At 47.6% G+C, this 19,111-nt stretch overlaps 1 protein-coding gene, 1 long non-coding RNA gene and 1 other non-coding gene across 6 annotated transcripts; 2 read left to right on the forward strand and 1 right to left on the reverse strand.

Annotated features, from left to right (window-relative positions):
* Positions 1–1,297: 1,297 nt before the first annotated feature.
* LOC128929097 (uncharacterized) lies at positions 1,298–4,666 on the reverse strand. Its single transcript, XR_008475033.2, has 2 exons — positions 4,557–4,666; positions 1,298–3,632 (listed from the first exon to the last, which is right to left on the reverse strand). It is a non-coding gene; the product is annotated as an uncharacterized LOC128929097 (long non-coding RNA).
* On the forward strand, positions 2,790–2,889 carry LOC118146040 (small nucleolar RNA U13). The gene has a single exon (XR_004731509.1). It is a non-coding gene; the product is annotated as a small nucleolar RNA U13 (small nucleolar RNA).
* Positions 4,051–15,809, forward strand: TIRAP (TIR domain containing adaptor protein). Of its 4 annotated transcripts, XM_035265031.3 has the most exons (5): positions 4,051–4,317; positions 11,560–11,683; positions 11,902–12,060; positions 13,227–13,805; positions 14,437–15,809. In XM_035265031.3, the coding sequence occupies exons 3-5, from the start codon at positions 11,994–11,996 to the stop codon at positions 14,454–14,456; spliced, it is 666 nt and encodes a 221-aa protein (XP_035120922.3). In that variant the 5' UTR covers positions 4,051–4,317; positions 11,560–11,683; positions 11,902–11,993; the 3' UTR covers positions 14,457–15,809. The 4 variants fall into 4 exon arrangements, with proteins under 4 accessions (XP_035120922.3, XP_009005339.4, XP_078195931.1 ...); XM_009007091.5 differs by lacking the exon at positions 11,902–12,060 and having other exon boundaries at positions 11,560–11,859; XM_078339805.1 differs by lacking the exon at positions 11,902–12,060.
* Positions 15,810–19,111: the final 3,302 nt, after the last annotated feature.

A 19,111-nucleotide genomic window follows, 5' to 3' on the forward strand; every position in this document is an offset into this window, starting at 1 on the left:
GACAAGGAGCTTTTTTTTCTGAGAACTCTTGAAAAAAAGCTTTTTTAAAAAAAAAAGGCACAAGTCCACCTTTCATTAGTTCAAATTATTAAGGGGTACAGTATCACACATTCTGTGTCTGTGGTCTCAGCAGGGAGATTGGGAATTTGACATAAACCATGCCACTGTTTCCATGAAGCCAAGTGACTTCTCCCCAGACTACTCTGGTTTTGTTTTGGTGTGCCACCAGGAGTCGCTGTGTGGTTCTTTGCTTTGAATACATGAGCACATCTCTTGCCCAAATAGAATTCCGTTTCATCGCAGGCATAAACACTCAATTTTAAGAAGAGCTGTGTGCCCCCTTTGGTTCTGGAAACCCCACTTACGGCCACAAAACTGGCCTTGGACCACAGCCTTCTTGTTCCCAGCAAGCCTCCACAGGCTCCAAGATGGTGGACAGAGTCCAGGAGCTTTCTTAGATCCCAGGTGGTAGGCATCTTGCTTGTAAGCAAGTGCTCCCTATTCCTGAGGTCCTGCAGGGAGTTTGGTAGTAAAGAAGAGGGATGGTTTTGTCTATCTATTCTACCAACATTTATTCAGCCCAACTGTTGGCCAGGCTAAGGGTCTACATGTTGAGATACACCAGCAAGCAGAACGTAGTTGTGTCTTTGCTGGAACTTTCATAGCTATGTCCTGCCCCTCCTAGCCCCTCACCCCTAGATCAGATACAGTGTAACCCCCACAGTGCTGGCATAAGCACACGACACAGACACCTCACCCAGGGTGGGAGTAGGAGGGTGGCAAGGGTGTTTCTCCATGAAGCTCCTCCAGGGAAATTGACCTCAGCTGAACCTAAAGGATGGGCATTTAGTGAAGTGAATGCAAGATGGCCAGGAAAGGATCCAGGCTGAGGGCACACCATATGTAAAGGCCCAGAAGCAAGAATAAGATTATACACAATAGAAATACATTGCTCACAGTTCTAGAAGCTGGGAAATCTAAGATCGAGTCACCAGCAGATTCAATATCTAGTAAAAGCCTGCTGTCTGCTTCAAAGATGGTGCTTTCTCACTGCATCCTCACATGGCAGAAAGAGTAAGCCAGCTTCTTTCAACCTCTTCCAAGGACATTTCCTTTCAGGAGGACAGAGTTTTCATGACTTAATCACTTCCCCAAAAGCCCCACCTCTTAACACTATCACATTGGGTGTTAGGGAGGACAGCGACATTCAGACCGCAGCAGGATTCCATGTGACTTTCCGCCTGGATCATGGAGTACAAGAAGAGGAACCAGAGCCTGGCAAGCCACACGAAGGAGCTTGGATTTTATTTATTTATTTATTTGTTTGTTTTTATTTTTAAAGACGAGGTTTCACCATGTTGGTCAGGCTGGTCTTGAACTCCCAACCTCAGGTGATCCACCCACCTTGGCCTCCAAAGTGCTTGGATTACAGGCATGAGCCACTATGCCCGGCCAGGAGCTTGGATTTTTATCCTGTGGGCAGGGAGCCACTGAGGGGTTTTAAACGGGAGCAACAGGATCAGATTTTCCTTTGAGAAGAGTTACCTGGATGACCTTGTAGAGAGCAGATGAGGATGTCAAGGCAGGCGGCAAGCAGGCCACATGGCAGAGACACTGGGTACCTGAACCATCACGGCAAGAATCAGATGGATCCCAGAGTGATGCCAGTAACAAGTGGGGCAAATCAGATGGCTAGGTTTCTGGATGGAGGTACTGCCCCTCCCAGAGATGAGGAGCACCAGGGAGGAGCAGAGTGAGGAACAGTGAATGGTGCAGTCTGGGATGCGATGAATGAGGGGTACCTGTAAGGGCATCCCTCAAACGGGGGTTTGGGCTGATGGGCATGGTCCTTGGGAGATGATGTGTGCTGTAGATAGAGATGTGGACATCATGGAACAGCATGGCATCACCCCGGAGGGTGGAGTAGGGGGCCAAGGAGGGAAGCCGAAGGGACCCCACTGGCATTTAAGAGACAAACCAAAGAAGAGGACGCTGAAGAGGTGCCCACAGAGACGGGAGAAAAGCCAGGAGAGTAGTGTCATGGAAGCTAAGGAGGCCTTTGTGGGGAAGGATGAAAGGGAGGGAAGAAATGTTGGAGGTGGGCCTTACTAATGGCAGGGGAGGAGATGTGCCCCTGTGGTTGGGGTGAGGGGCCAGGCAGAAGGCAGAAGAGGAAGAAGGCAGTGATGAAAGACAGGAAGGAACTAGCCAGGGATATGGGGGAGGGACAAGCCAACATCCGGGTTGATCCTGTGAGGTTCCCCTAGGTGCCAGGCAGTAGCTGCCCCTCCCTTCAGCACAGACATCCCAATCCCAGGGAGAAAGGGAAAAGGCTTTCAAGTGTTCCTCGCCCAGAAGCTGCTCCCTTCCAGACAGCAAGTACTATGTTTATTAAGAAGCGCTGAGGACTCCCTGTCCTCCCACAGGGCTCTACTTCAAGCAGTGGGCAAGCCCTCACCACTGCCTCCGTGCATCTGTCTTCCCCACTGAACTGTGCAGAGCCAGGACCAAGCCTTCTTCATCCCTGTCTGATACCCACCTGTCCCAACGCTTGGCCCCTACTTGGCACAGTCAAGGCCTGTTTATCTGAGTGTCCCTCAAGTGTCCCTCTGCTCCAGCTAGAGCCTGAAGAACCATCCCTGGCTCTGAGGAACTTTTAGTCTAAAGTGGGAGCTAAGCAGCCAGAGCACAGACTATTTACAATGAAAAGCACTGTAGCCGTTGAGGGAAGGAGGTGGGCAGGGCTGGGGGAGGCAAAGCTTTCCTGAATAAGGCAAAAATGGGCCTTGATCCCTTTGTAGTTCATAAGCATGATGACTGGGTGCTCACGTACATGCGTGAAACGTGCCTCCCTTAAACTGTGTCATGCGTTGGCTTACCAGCGTGATGTGAAAAAAAAGGAAATGGAAACAAACAACAACAACAACAAAATAGGCCTTGCTAGAAGGAGAGCTTTTTGCAGAGCAGAGTTGGGCAAATGGAAGGCCCTGGTTGGAGGTGTACTTGGTAGAGTCAAAGCAAACTGGGCACTTGGGTGGAGGGCCAGGTATCTGATCTACTTTATGTAGACTCATCTAATCTTTGCAAGAAGACCAGCAAGCAGACACCATAATTTGATGAGGAAAGCAAGGCTAGAAAGGTCTGGTGACTTCACCAAGGCCACACAACTAGTAAGTGATGAGCGCTGGTTGTGAACCCAGGCAGTTGACTCCAGAGCCCTCCCAGGACAGGCAGCTCATCCGATTTGGCGGGCTGGTGAGAAAAGGAGGAAATCGGATTGGAGGGGAGATCATGAATCTTAGATGGCCTAATTTAACTACCTCCACTCTCCAGCATTTCAAACGCGTTTTAGGATAGTGTTTCCCAAACTGGCATGCCCGGGAGCAAGAAGCCCAGGAAGACATTCACATTTCTCGTAGAGTGAAACAATTGTGGGGAATGCTCCCTGTTCCCTTCTCCAGTAGGTGCTTCACAGCGCTCACCAACATCTTAAGAGCTCTAAGAAGTGGGAGGCGAACGCATCTCCATCTCTTCCACGCAGGACTTCACAGCATCTTGCCTACACCACGCTGTCTGCAGCGGCTCTGCAGCGTCCCGCGGCGCTGTTCATAACGCCCATGTGGGCTCACTGCCTAGAGGAGCAAAGAAAGCACTTTGGCCTGAGACAGGGCTTCCATCCTCATCCGCATCAACCAGTGTCTGGGCCAGGAGCTGGCGGCCACAGCGGCCTGGCTTCCCAGCTGCCGCCCCCGGGTCTGCCCCTCCTGCATTGCAGCACTGTGCACCCCTCGCTGTGTGTGACCTCTGGAAAAGTCATTCCAACTCTTCGGGCTTCATGTTTCTCAATTGTATAAAAGAAAAAAGGCATAAGCACCCCCAGCCCGACAGGGTGTTAGGATAATTAAACGGTTGGAATAGGTTTTTTTTTTTTTTTTTTTTTTTTTTTTCCTTCTCCCGCGCTTAGAACAAAACACAGCCTTCAGGTTGTCAGGGTGGGCGCCGGGGAACCCTGGGCACAGGCTCCTCCCGGAGTAGCTGCGGACCGCCCCCACCCAGCTCGCAGAGAGGACAGGCTCCCGGAATCACGCAGAAGCCAAGCTGGCCGGGGCTCGGGCTGCGGGGGACACCGGGGCTGCCCAGTCCCGCGTCTCCCGCAGCCGGATCTTGCCCGAGCGCCTCCCGGGTCAGGAGTGGCCCGGGCGGCGTGGGAGGGGCGGCGCGGCCGGCGGTGCGCGGCGCTTCCGGGGAGCTGGGCCTGCTCGCAGCTCTTCCCCGCGGAGCCCGCGCAGCCCGCATCGCGACTGGGCCCGCGCGCAGGTGAGCCCGGGCGGGGTCTCGGGGGACCGGGAGGCGCGGCGGGGCTCTGTGGGGCGGGCAGGGCGGCGCGCGGCTGGCTTAGGCCCAGGAGTCCCGGGCCCACCGAGAACCGCAGGGGTCCGCGCCGCCTCCAGCCTGGCCTTGCCCGGCCGGCCGCACGTCCGCTTCCCTTCTCCTTCACCTTTCTGGCACCCGCAACACGCAAGCGGCGTGAAAGGGCCCTCCGAGGAGGCTGTCACCTTTTCTGTCGCAAAGAAGCTCGCGCGGGCGGCTCCCCTTTGGCTTGCCTCGCTGGAAGAGCCTGGCGGTCAGTGCTTGGTGGATACTGTTTGTGCTCACATTCTTCTCTGCTCCGGTCACAGCCTCTGCCTCTACTCTTCGGCTTGTCATTGTGGCAGTGATTCAGCAAGTGCCTAACTAGTTGGGGTTAGGGACCTATTGAGGCATTACACCACAGTCATTTAACAGGCAGCTACTACAGGCTGGGCAGCCACTGTGCCAACGACTAGGGTGACCGCGGTGGACCAGACGGAGCCAGTCCTCTGGTCCCCAGGGAGACAGGTCCATTAGAATCACAGCACATCCTAGAAGTGCGACCGAGAGGGGGAGTGCGGGGAACTCCCGTTGAAACACAAAACTTAGGGGACTCCAGGTCAGGAATGACTCAGAGGGAACCACGTCTAGTTATTTTTTAGACTTAAAGGAGGTGATATGTAAGCGCATAAATCATAAGTGTACAGCTCAACCGTTTTCCATAACATGAACATTTCCTGATTCAGAGCAATAAATAAAACATGACTACACATTCCTGGCTTCCAACACCATAAAATAGGTTTGCCTGTTTTGGATTTACCATCCACAGAATCATACATCTATACTCGTATGTGTCTGACATCTTACACTCAATATGTTGTGTGATATTCACTCATGTTTTGTTAGCAGTAATTTATTCTTGTTGGTGTGTTAACATTCCACTGTATGGCTAGACCACAATTTGTTTATCCATTCTACTGGACACGGGTTGATGGACAGTTCCTACCATGGGGTCATTTTGTATCTTGCTGCTACAGACAGGTTCCTGTACATATTTTGGTAAACAGCTGTAAGCAGGCCGGGTGCAGTGGCTCACGCCTGTAATCCCAGCACTTTGGGAGGCTGGGGTGGGCAGACCAGCCTGGCCAACATGGTGAAACCCCATCTCTACTAAAAATACAAAACTTAGCTGGGCATGGTGGTCACCGATAGTCCCAGCTACTTGAGAGGCTGAGGCCAGAGAATCACTTGAACCTGGGAGTTGGATGTTGGCAGTGAGCCGAGATTACGCCATTGCACTCCAACTTGGGCAACAGAGTGGGACTACATTAAAAAAAAAAAAATCTGTAAGCACTGCTGTTTGAGTGTATTCCTAGGACTGAAATTGCTGATGTATGTTCATTTTTAGTCTATGGTGTCAAACAGTTCTCTGAAGTAATTGTACAGTTTACATGCCCACCAGCAGTGCGCAGGTTCCCATTCCTGCATATTCTTCCCACTACTTGATAGTCTTTTTCACTGTAGCCATTTGGCTGAGTGCCCAGCAGTGATGCACTGAGGTGTTAGTTTGCATTTCTCTGATGACTAATGAACTGTTTTTATATCTGTTGCTCATTTGAATATTCTTTTTGTGAAGTGCCTGTTCAATTCTTCTACTCATTTTTCTAATTGTCTTTTTCTTACTAGTTCCATTGAGTCCTTGAAATGTTTGTGATATAAGACATTTATTGGATGTATATTTTTAAACATTTTCTCCCTCAGGAGATTGCCTTTCACTCTCCTATTTATGTCTTTTGATGAACAGAAGTTGTTTATTTTAATGCTTTTTATCATTTTTCCCCTTATAGTTGTATTATTTGAGTCTGATTTTTTAAAAAAAATCTTCCCTAGCAAGAAGACTCAGATAAAAGTAAAAATAAAGTCGGGCACAGTGGCTCACGCCTGTAATCCCAGCACTTTGGGAGGCTGAGGTGAGTGGATCACTTGAGGCCAACAGTTAGAGACCAGCCTGGCCAACAAAGCAAGATCCTGTCTCTACCAACAACAACAACGAAATTAGGTGTGGTGGCTCACGTCTGTAGTCCCAGCTACTCGAGGTCAAGATGGAAGGACTGCTTGAGCCCAGGAGGTCGAGGCTGCAGTGCGCTGTAATCACACCACTGCACTCCAGCCTGGTGACAGAGCAAGACACTGGTTCAAAAAAAAAAGATTGGGTGTGGTGGCTCATGCCTGTATGTAATCCCAGCACTTTGGGAGGTTGAGGCAGGCCAATCACTTGAGATCATGAGTTCCAGAGCAGCCTGGCCAACATGGTGAAACCCGGTCTCTACTAAAAATACAAAAATCAGCTGGGTGTGGTGGCAAGCGCCTGTAGTCCCAGCTACTCGAGGCTGAGGCACAAGAATCACTTGAACCTGGGAGGCAGAGGTTGCAGTGAACTGAGATCATGCCACTGCACTCCTGCCTGGGTAATGGAGTGAGAGTCTGTCTGAAAAAAAAAAGAATGTTATGGGTCCTTCCCACAGTCCCAGGTGTGAACACAGCAGGCCACCCTAGGTCTGCACCATAGTCTACATAGTTTGAGAACGCTGCATTGTCTATCAAGCTATAAATGAATTATATTCAGCACTTTAAATGACATTGTCCTGCAAACCAGGCTTTGGAACCAAATTTCTTTGAACAAAACAGGCTTTGAAACCAAAATTCTTTTAAATATAAAGTCAAAGTCAGGTGAACTGTAGATGGTAATTTATTTAAAGATGTAAAAACTGTTGCAAACAATTTAAACCTTTAAACGGACCAGTTTTTAGCACTCAAATGAAATCCAGTATCTTCTCCATTCCTCGGCCTGATCTGACCAGAGATAGTGTAGTAGTTTCTTACTCCTGCTAACACATTGCCACAAACTTAGTGGCCTCAAACAACACACATGGATTATCCTACCGTTCTCAGATGGATCAGTAAGGCCGCATTCCTTCTGGAGGCTCCAGGGAAGAACGGATGGATGTGCTTTTTCCAGCTTCTGTAGGCCACCTGCACCCCACTGACCCCTGCTTCCCTTGGCACAGCTCCTTTGTCTGCCTCAGACCTTCCTGCCTCCCTCTTGAAAGGCTCTTTTTGGTTACATTTGGCTCACCTGGGTAATCCAGGAATACCTCCCCATCTCAAGGTCCTTAACTTAATCACCACTACAAAATCCCCCTTTGTCATGGAAGTAACATATTCTCAGTTCCAGGAATTAGGATGTGGGCCTCTGGGGGCCGCTATTCTATCACAGATAATGAGTCCTGCTTAACAGAAATCAAATAGGAACTCTAACATATTCTAATCATATGCCTCATGGGCTTCAGTACATTTCCTATATAATAGAAATTGGAGACCAGTTTGATATTGGATTTTATATACACTTTGGACTTTTTTTTTTTAGACTGAGTCTTGCCCTGTCTTCCAGGCTGGAGTGCAATGGCACGATGTAGGTTCACTGCAATCTCCATCTCCTGGATTCAAGCGATTCTCCTGCTTCAGCCTCCCAAGGAGCTGGGATTACAGGTGTGCACCACCAAACCTAGCTAATTTTTGTGTTTTTAGTACAGACAGGGTTTCACCATGTTGGCCAGGCAGGTCTCAAACTCCTGATCTTGTGATCCACCCACCTCAGCCTCCCAAAGTGCTGGGATTATAGGTGTGAGCCATTGCACCAGGCCCACTTTGGATTTTATACAGCAAAACTCCGTAATATTTCCTTTACGTGAATTTCTGCATATAATATTGGAAAAACATTCTAGAAAGCACTAAAGGTATTATGCTACTGCTTTTCTGAAGAAATTCTTTACTAATTTTATATTTTTGAAATCAAGTCTCACTCTGTCACCCAGGCTGGAGTGCAGTGCCATGATGTCCCAGGTTCAAGGGATTCTCCTGGCTTAGCCACCTGAGTAGCTAGGATTACAGGTGTGCAACACCACACCTGGCTAATTTTTGTACTTTTAGTAGAGATGGGGTTTTGATGTGTCGGCCAGGCTGGTCTTGAACTCCTAACCTCAATTAATCTGCCTGCCTCAGCCTCCCATAGTGCTGGGATTACAGGCGAGCACCACCACCCCTGGCTAATTTTCATATTTTTAGTAGAAACAGGGTTTTGACATATTGGCCAGACTGCTCTGGAACTCCTGAGCTCAAGTGATCTGCCCACCTCAGTCTCCCAAAGTGCTGAGATTACAGGCGTGAGCCACCACACCCGGCCTCTTCACTAATTTTCTCTCAAGTCTTTGTTCTTACAAAGTGGGTATTTTTGGTATGATTCTACTTTATGAATTTTTTCAAAGCACAAAAAAAGTGACCACACAGCAAATCAGAGAATAGGCAGAGCTAGTGAGTAGAGCTTCCAGTTGAAGACTTGGGTTCATTACCTTACCTGCTTGTCAACCACATCTCAAGATATGATGACAGTTACCAACTCTTGGAACAATTAACAGGTGTTTGAATATGTGACAGTTCCACAGCCCCAGTTATAAAAGAACTGAAAAGGAACAAGGAAAGGGCATGGCATCTTGGATTCCAGGGAGCATGCAGTGTGTACGGTTACTGGAATTTACCTGCCATCTTGCTCAATTATCCTGTCAAAGGTGCTGTTATTTTTCTCTTTAAACGTTTCCATAATGTTTCTCATGAGGGCTTATACCACCCCACTTTAGTGGCATATACTGCTGGACAACTGTTCTTCTTAACCAAGCAATGGAAAAGCAAGTTCCCCAAATCAGCATGTGTTGTCAAAGGGGCAAGTCATTTCATAAAATGAGAAACTAAAACTTTTAAGTCTACATATAGTAAGTACATTAACATATTAATTTTTAACCTTTAGAATATTTAAAAATCAAAATATGCTCTAGTTTATAAGTGTACCATGACAAAATAATGAATATTAAAATTACAACAAAATTGAAAAAATATTTAAATAATTCAAAACCAAGTGACATTATGTTTACTACTAGAGGGCAGAAAGGCATCTTTTTTTTTTTTTGAGATGGAGTCTTGCTCTGTCGCCCAGGCTGGGGTGCAACCTCCGCCTCCCGGGTTCAAAGGATTCTCCTGCCTCAGCCTCCTGAGTAGCTGGGATTACAGGCGCGTACCACTACGCTCGGCAAAATTTTGTATTTTTCATAGATGTTTTGTATGTTTCACCATGTTGGTCAGGCTGGTCTCAAACTCCTGACCTTGTGATCTGCTCGCCTTGGCCTCCCAAAGTGCTGGGATTACAGGCGTGAGCCACCACGCCCAGCCCAAAAAGGCATCTTGAATGGCTGAAATGAAGATGTAGGGAGACAGCAATGCCTGACCAGGAAGAGGATTTCAAACACAACACTAGCTGTGTTCTAGCTGCAGCCTCCCACTTAGGCTGTCTGAAATCCCAAGCATATTAGAAAAGAAAAGAAACTCATATACATACTCAGAGTCAACTTCCCCTATCTTTCTGGTGGCTTCACATTTAGTTGTGTTGCTTGTTCAAATGTCTTCTCTGGTTCCTGTGCCCATTCCAACTCTTTGTTGTGCCTCCTTTGCTGCTATGGGTTAAGTTCTACTTCTTTTTTGAACTTTGATACCTGTTCACAAATCCTTAGCATCCCTGGTCTTCTACTCATCAGGTTGGCATACTGGTGTTTAGCATCAGTGAACAAAGCATTAACGTGCAGCATAGAATGACATTCTTTATATATATTTTTTGAGACAGAGTTTTGTTCTTGTTGCCCAGACTGGAGTGCAGTTGTGCAATCTCAGCTCACTGCATCCTCTGCCTCCAGGTTCAAGAGATTCTCCTGCCTCAGCCTCCTGAGTAGCTGGGATTATAGGCACCCGCCACCAGGCCCAGCCAATGTTTTTGTTTTTAGTAGAGACAGCATTATGCCATGTTGGCCAGGCTGGGCTTGAACTCCTGACCTCAGGTGATCTACCACCTCGGCCTCCCAAAGTGCTGGGATTACAGGCATGAGTCACTATGCCCAGCCACATTCTTTAAATTTTGAAACCTTTATTTCAGTGTGTCTTTTTTTTTTTTTTTTTTTTTTTGAGACAGAGTTTCACTGTTGTTACCTAGACTGGAGTGCAATGGCGCGATCTTGGCTCACCACAACCTCCGCCTCCTGGGTTCAAGCAATTTTCCTGCCTCAGCCTCCTGAGTAGCTGGGATTACAGGCACGCGCCACCATGCCCAGCTAATTTTTTGTATTTTTAGTAGAGACGGGGTTTCACCTTGTTGACCAGGATGGTCTCGATCTCTTGACCTCGTGATCCACCCGCCTCAGCCTCCCAAAGTGCTGGGATTACAGGCGTGAGCCACTGCGCCCAGCTTCAGTGTGTCTAATAATACTTGTTTCCGTGAGTTCTCAGGTTTGTTTTGATCTCACAGGTCCACCAAAGAGTGAGAAAGCAGCCCTGTGCCAATTGCTCTGCCAGCCTTTCCCGAGAGAAGTGTCACTAGAATACTACAGCCCCCACAGGCTCTGCTTCATAGAAACTTGAGGCTGAAAGCGTGTCCACCATCAGGGACATCCTCTGTCACTATGGTGGGAAGAGAACATGGCAGGTTGCCTTTCTAAGGGATTCTTGGGCCTTTGTATGTCCATATAAATTTAGAAGCAGTCTGACAACCTCCCTACCAAAAAGCCTAAAAAACAAAAATCTTCTAGACTTTGGAACAGCACTGAATGATCAGTTTGGGGAACATTAACCTTACAATATCAAGTCTTATAAACCATGAACATAACATATCCCTCCAATATCTAGATTATTTTATACACATAGGAGCCCACATTTTCTGAGCATTTATTACATGCTAGGCACCATTAGGACTTTACATAAATTATTTCATTCAATGTTCACAATAATGCTGAGAAGGAGGCTCTAGTATTTCTATTTCATGGATGGAGAAACTGTAACTTTGCAAGATGGCCAGAGGCCACGGTTAAAAAGAGGTGAGGATCAGGCACTCTGCTGTAGAGTCTGCAGTCTTCACTACTTTGTGACATGACCTTCCTGAGCTGAGGGCTGCAGGAGCAATGGGTCTATGGATGGAGTTATTCAGGGGGAGGCAGACTTGGAGGAAAAGTCTCCCAAGATTTCCTGCATGTTCTCTCTCTCTACTGTTCAGCTTCTGTCTATCTGGATACATAATAATTTGTCCAAATAGCAACTTTCCTTCTTCTGCCATTTCAGGCCTTACACAGGAAGCCCTTCTAAAGAGCTGCCTGCCAGCTGCCCTTGCCCAGATCCCAAATATCCTCCAGGCCAGGTGGAGCAGAGAACAGTCCCTCAGCTGGTCATGCTGAGCTCATACCCTGTAAGTCTGACCACACTACATGGCTCCGGCTTTATCTAGAATCCAGCTCCAATCACAGTCGTGTCTGTCCCTCATCTCACGAGGAATGAAGGACCCATTTAGAGAGGAAGCCTCTATTCAGGCACTAGGAGAGAAATAGAAGTTCCCAGAGCTCATCCCCGGGGAATGAGAGCAGGGTAAGTGCAGCCTTTGTGATGCTTTCTTTCTGCCCTCTGTAGGATGGCGGCTCCATGAGGTCAAGACTGGGTTTCCTCCCTCCTCCCCCTTTACCAATGCCTGGTCTCAGGGGGCTAGTTGTGAGCCCCACACTATGGCATCATCGCCCTCCCTCCCAGCTCCTGGCTCGCGGCCTAAGAAGCCTCTAGGCAAGATGGCTGGTGAGTGGAACCGGACTCGAGACTGCTGTGTTCCTGAGTGGAGCACTCAGTCTCCATGGGCGAGGTGGGAGGCCTGCCTGGTCCAAATTCAGAAAGACGCAGGAAGGCTGAGGGGATCTCCTGACTTGACTTCAGGGCCTGGGTGCTCTGTGGAGAGTGAGGAGGGGAGGCCTGCCTCCGCTCAGCCAGATCTTTATCCTTTTGGCTCAAAGGTTTTCCAGACCTGCTCAGCTAACTCTCCTAGCCTGGAAGCCATTGTGCTGAGTGCTTAACACTGTGTGTCTCATCGTCTAAATCTTTGTCCCAGAACCATTTAGAGGAAGAAGCCAAGCAGAGAGAGAAAATGAATCAATCCCTACCACAACTATCTGTCCTTATCAGAGGCTGGGGAAGCTGAGTTTTCATCTCCTTATGGAGTCCCTACAACATACCCAACACTGCATTATCTCAGTTAACTTTCAGCAAACCCATTATACAAATGAGCAAATCTAATTTGCTGAAGGCCATACAGAAAGTGAGCCACAGGTCCACGGTCAAAGCCATGTTCCTGACTCCAGAGTGTGGGTTCTGAATCGCGAAGCTCTCTGCTCCTCAGCAGCTCTGAGCAGTAGCCTCTTCCCCATTTAGCGAGAATCTAGGATTTCTTGGGGCCAAACAGATGCCAATCCTTCGTGCCCCTTCCTTCCCATACAGGTAGCCCTTCCTAATCTAAATTCACCTCCCCTCAGTGCTAGAAGTGGGCTTTGGGACTGATAATATCTTTGCTAGTGTAACATAGCTGTACCTGCAGACTCCCGGGTGGTTGACTAGTCAGCTCTAGTGGGAAGTTCTGCTTGAGGTGGGCTGAGAGTACCAGGTATCAAAGGGCCCGGAAGCAGTACAAAGCCAATTCTCTTAACCAGGCTGGTGGAACACTCCCACACAAGGATTCCAAAGTTCTGACGTGCGTCCAAAACCTTTACCTTTAGAGGGCACTTTTAGGCAAGTCCCAAAGGATATACAAAAATAGCCGAGCAACAGGTATCTGAGAATAAGATGTTTCCCAGTGCAGGGAGGTGAGCTGCAGTCTGTCTATCCTCCCTGCGAGGTGCGGCTCCTCCCTGTGTGGGCAGTGAGACGGCACCTGGTAAGAAGACACAGGCCTGAGCAGTGTTTCTCCCCCACAGACTGGTTCAGGCAGACCCTGCTGAAGAAGCCCAAGAAGATGCCCGACTCCTCAGAAAGTGCACCCAGTGATGCTTCACAGCCTACCTCACAGGATAGCTCCGTACCCCCAAGTCACAGCTCAGTCACATCTCCCAGCCTGCCACCCTCGCAAGCAAGTGACAGCGGCAGTATTCGCTGGAGCAAAGACTATGACGTCTGCGTGTGCCACAGTGAAGAAGACCTGGTGGCCGCCCAGAACCTGGTCTCCTACCTGGAAGGCAGCACTGCCAGCCTGCGCTGCTTCCTACAGCTCCGGGATGCAACCCCAGGTGGTGCCATCGTGTCCGAACTGTGCCAGGCACTGAGTAGTAGTCACTGCCGCGTGCTGCTCATCACCCCAGGCTTCCTTCAGGACCCCTGGTGCAAGTACCAGATGCTGCAGGCCCTGACCGATGCCCCGGGGGCCGAGGGCCGAACCATCCCTCTGCTGTCGGGCCTCAGCAGAGCTGCCTACCCACCTGAGCTCCGATTCATGTATTACGTGGATGGCAGGGGCCCTGATGGTGGCTTTCACCAAGTCAAAGAAGCTGTCATGCGTTGTAAGCTACTACAGGAGGGAGAAGGGGAATGGGATTCAGCCACAGTATCTGATCTACTTTGGCTTTTAGGAGACAGCCCTGTAGCCTGTAGTTCAAAGTGCAGCCTCTGGAAAAGGCTGTCTGGGTTTGTATCCTGGGTCCCGCACTTATTATTAACCCATAAAAAGTAACCTGGGCAAGTTACTTACCCCCCGTGCCTTGGTTTCCTCACTGACCTCCAGGTTTCCATTGCTATGAAATGAGAACAGTATATAAACTAAGGGTTCAGAACATAGCCTAACATATGTATTCATGACAGGCAGAGCCTAGCACATACGAGGTCCTCAGTAAGTATTAGCTAGTAGTAGTAACAGTAATAGCATTAGGTTTCTCTGAGATCAGGTTTGAGATGTCCACCAAGAGCTGGGAAGGTGCCAGGAGGGGCATTGGTTTAGTAAGGCAAAATGATGCAGAATAATAGGAAAGAAGTGCTTTTAAGTGTTTTGCGGGGCGGGTGGGGGGGGGTATGCTATTGCAGTAGATTTTGGAAGTCTGGTAATAGATAAAAAGTTAGAAGAGGCAGGACCTATTGGGGAAAAACAGAGATGCTGGGTTTGGGAAGGGTGACAAACCTGTGACTGGTCTCTTTCAGATCTGCAGACACTCAGTTGACACCTTTATATCATGGTACCCCGGAAACTGGAGTAAAGCTGGAAACAGAAAACCCATCCAGGGCCTCGGATTCCCATAGATGTGACAAGATGTATAGGGAGCGAGTCTGCAGCAGTCGGCCCCTGACCCTGGGATCAGAGCACCCATCAGGCTTCCATTACTAAGAAGACCAGGGAGACATTGGGGACTCCCCCAGGAAGGCCGTGAAGCTGGGGACTCCCCCAAGGAAAGCCATGAGGAAGCTGGGGACTCCCCAAGAAGGCCATGAGGAAGCCAGAAATTGAAGGTGGAAGGAGGTGGTGCTGATCAGTGATGGTCAGCAGGGCTTGCCTCCTGACTAACTGGATGGGAAGCCTGGCACACTCTTGATATCCAGTGTCCTGGTACTGGGCACTGGCGTACACTGGTATTGCTCCAAAAGAGTGACTGATCAGCAAGAAGCCTAGATTTTAGGCCTCACCACGGATGATCTTCCCAGTTGCCTGGGGAAACCCTGGCATGGGCATCAGGAGAAAGCAACAGGAATCTAGTCCTTCATACTCACACTACTCTTCCTCTTCCCAGAGACATTGATTCACTTCAGAAAGCTGTGGGAAAGATGCAGTAAGCACTGAACCGTACTTTTTATTTATTGCCTAAGTGCCTTTAAAGACACAAATCTAGAAGCCATTTTGAATATGGGGATGGCGGGGTGGAGAAAACAAGTGAAGAGATGGGAGGCCAGGGCTCAACACCTTCACCTGAGATCACAAGCCCATGGATGCTCTGACATCTGCGAGCTTCATCAGGGGTCTGGCTAAAGCTGATACTTTCACAGTCACCATCTTCACCTTTGGACTGGGAGGAATCAACATTTTTCTTCTGACAGATGACTGTGTTCCTTATAGGATGGGCAAGGTTTCATTCATCCGTTCTCAGTAAGTTTGTTGTTGAACTGAAATGAATTTCATTATTTCCCTCATTGGGTACTTTTGTGCCCCCTCTCTCACTTCTCCCTATCATGACCCCTCTTTTGCTGAAAAAAGCTTATTTTTTTATCTCTAGTTCTAGAAAAATTATTTTTAATTATATTTTATTATTCACAAAAGGACTAACATAATTATGTCCACTCATGTGCCTACCACCCAGTTTAAGAAGCAAAACCTTATTATCCCTACAGTGGTCCCTTTGTGCCCTGAATTGCAGTCCCCTCTTACCCCACCAGACATAACCAGTATTTTGAATCTTGAACTTCTTGCTTTTAGCTTTTCTCTGTGCATTTACTACATATGTATGCACCCCCACTGGTGTTTCATTTAGTTTTACATGGTTTTATATTTTATGTAAACAGCATTACAATGTTTGTATTCTGCAGATTCCTTTCCTTATTCACCAAATGTTTGTCAGATTTATCCATGCGGAGTCATAACACACCAGTTATTAAGAATCCACTTTCATCCCACGATGTAAATATGCCACTGTTTAGTCGCACATTCTTCTTCAAAGGCCTATTTGTTGTTCCCAGGTTTTTGCTATTAAAACCAATGAGCCTCTGAACTTTTTTGAACATTTCCACGTGCAAGATTTCCAGGATTTAGCCTAGAAAATCCTGCTGGGATCAGGTGTGGTGGCTCATGCCTGTAATCCCAGCACTTTGGGAGGCCGAGACAGGTGGATCACTTGAGGTCAGGAGTTCGAGACTAGCCTGGCCAACATGGTGAAACCCTCTACTAAAAATATAAAAATTAGCCAGGCTTGGTGGTGTACACCTGTAATCCCAGCTACTTGGGAGGCTGAGGCAGGAGAATTACTTGAACCTGGGAGGCAGAGGTTGCAGTGAGCTGAAATATCAAACCTCTACACTCCAGCCTGGGTCACAGAGCAAGACTCCAACTAAAAAAAAAAAAAAAAATCCTGTTGTGTAATAAATATATTGCTGGGTAGTAAAGAATATACATACTAATTTTCTAGAAGATGCCAAAGTTTCTTCCAAACTGGCTGTACCAATTTATGTTCCTACCATTTGTGTTTAAGAGTTCCCACTTTTCATGTTCTTGCTAACACTTAGAATTATCAGATTTTTAAATGCTTGCTAATCTGGTGGGTGAAAACTGGTAACCTATTGTCATTTTTTTTCCTTTACATCATTTTTATGAAAAAAAAAATATATATATATTAGGTATATACTGAAAGGAAAGTTTGATGAATCCCTATGTGCCCGTCAGGTGGCTTCAGCAATGACCAAGTGTCAGCTAATATTTTATCAGCAATACTCTACCCATATCCCTCATTCCCCCAGATCATTTGAAGCAAATCTCCGAAATTATTTTATTCCTAAACATTTAAGTATGCATCTCCAAATTGTAGTTTTCTGTTGTTGTTGTTTTGTTGTTTTTTTGAGATGAATTTTTGCTCTTGTTGCCCCAGGTGGAGTACAAGGATGCAATCTTGGCTCACTGCAACCTCTGCCTCCCGGGTTCAAGTGATTCTCCTACCTCAGCCTCCCAAGTAGCTGGGATTACAGGCACCCACCACCATGCTCGGCTAATTTTTTGTATTTTTAATAGAGATGGGGGGTTTCACCATGTTGGTCAGGCTGGCCTTGAACTCGTGACCTTGGGTGATCCACCCACCTCGGCCTCCCAAAGTGCTGGGATTATAGATGTAAGCCACCTTGCCTGGCCAATTATTAAGTTTTTAAAAGTATGACAATAGGCCAGGCATGGTGGTTCACACCTGAAATCCCAGCACTTGGGGAGGCCAAGGCAGGAGGAACACTTGAGACCAGGAATTCAAGACTAATGTAGTAAAACTCCATCTCTACAAAATTATTTATTTTTACGATTTTTTTTTTTTTTTGAGATGGAGTCTCACTCTGTCGCCCAGGCTGGAGTGCAGTGGTGCCATCTTGGCTCAATGCAACCTCCAGCTGCTAGGTTCCGGCAATTCTCCTGCCTCAGCCTCCTGAATAGCTGGGATTACAGGTGCCTGCCATCATGCCCAGCTAGGTTTTTTTTGTATTTTTAGTAGAGATGGGGTTTTGCCATGTTGGCTAGGCTGGTCTTGAACTCCTGACCTCAAGTGATCCATTGCTTTGGCTTCCCAAAATTCTGGGATTACAGGCATAAGCCACCACACCCAGCCCAAAAATTTTTTAAAAAAATAAACCAGGTGTCATGGCATGTGCCTGTAATCCAGGCTACTTGGAAGGCTGAGGTAGGAATCCCGCTTGAGCCCAGAAGGTCAAGTCTGCAGTGAGTGTTGTGATTGTACCACTGCACTCTCCACACTGGATGACACAGCAAGACTGTATTGGGGGAAAAAAAAAAGTATGACACAGGAGGCTGAGGCAGCAGAATTGCTTGAACCCAGGAGGCAGAGATTGCAGTGAGCCAAGATTGCACCACTGCACTCCAGCCTGGCGCCTGGTGACAGAGCAAGACTCTGTCTCAAAAAAAAAAAAAAAAAAGTATGACAATTGTATCTACTGAAGAAGTTGTGTTTTTTTCACTTAAAAAAATTTTTTTTGGAGACAGAATCTTGCTCTGTTTGTTGCCCAGGCTGGAGTGCAGTGGCAGGATCTTAGCTCACTGCAACCTCTGCCTTCCAGGTTCAAGTGATTCTCCTGCCTAAGTCTCCCAAGTAGCTGGGATTACAGCCGTGTGCCACCACACCCAGCTATTTTTTGCATTTTTAGTAGAGACAGGGTTTTACCATGTTGGCCAGGCTGGTCTTGAACTCTTGAATCAGGTGATCCACCTGCGTCAGCCTCCCAAATTGCTGGAATTACAGGTATGAACCACCATCCTCGGCCTAAAATAGTATTTTACCTGTTACTTTGTAGTCTGAGTTTTTCGTGTTTTACTCAGGAATTCTTCTCATACATCTGTATTTTCTTCTATATTTCTTTTCATATTTAGGTCTTTAATCCACCTAGATTTCTTATTTGAGAATAACCATCATTTATGAGTCCATCCTTACCCCCCCTACCAAGTATGATGTCACTGCTGTCACATATTGTCCTATGTGGGGGGCTGTTACTGGGTTCTCCAGTCTCCTGTCCTTAACTGTTTGTGTATCCCTGTGCTGGTGCCATACTGGCTTGCTTACTGATGTTTCTAATAAGCCTTGACCATTTGTAGGACAATTCTTCCTGCTCTCTTTTTTTTTGAGACAGAGTTTCGCTGTTGTTACCCAGACTGGAGTGCAATGGCACGATCTCGGCTCACCGCAACCTCCGCCTTCTGGGTTCAAGCAATTCTCCTGCCTCAGCCTCCCGAGTAGCTGGGACTACAGGCACACACCACCATGCCCAACTAATTTTTGTATTTTTAGTAGAGACGGGGTTTCACCTTGTTGACCAGGATGGTCTCGATCTCTTGACCTCAGGATCCACCCGCCTCGGCCTCCCAAAGTGCTGGGATTATAGGCATGAGCCACCACGCCCGGCCCTTCCTGCTCTTATCCATGAAAATCATTTTGACTTTTCTTCTTCTTTTACTCTTTCATATAATTTTTTTTTTTTTTTGAGATGTAGTTTTGCTCTTGTTGCCCAGGCTGGAATGCACTGGCACCATCTCAGCTCACTGCAACCTCTGCCTCCTGGGTTCAAGTGATTCTCCTGCCTCAGTCTCCCAAGTAGCTGGGATTACAGGCATTTGCCACCATGCCCGGCT

This window comes from Callithrix jacchus, chromosome 10, assembly GCF_049354715.1.
Source record: "Callithrix jacchus isolate 240 chromosome 10, calJac240_pri, whole genome shotgun sequence".
NCBI classification, from domain to species: Eukaryota; Metazoa; Chordata; class Mammalia; order Primates; family Cebidae; genus Callithrix; species Callithrix jacchus.

What these genes read in the sequence shown, in the direction of transcription:
- TIRAP (XM_035265031.3), top strand. Translation starts at nt 11,994, where the DNA reads ATGGCATCATCGCCCTCCCTCCCAGCTCCTGGCTCGCGGCCTAAGAAG. An exon ending in GCCTCTAGGCAAGATGGCTG is followed by an intron (nt 12,061 to 13,226) that starts GTGAGTGGAACC and finishes TCTCCCCCACAG; the next exon opens with ACTGGTTCAGGCAGACCCTG. An exon ending in CAAAGAAGCTGTCATGCGTT is followed by an intron (nt 13,806 to 14,436) that starts GTAAGCTACTAC and finishes GGTCTCTTTCAG; the next exon opens with ATCTGCAGACACTCAGTTGA.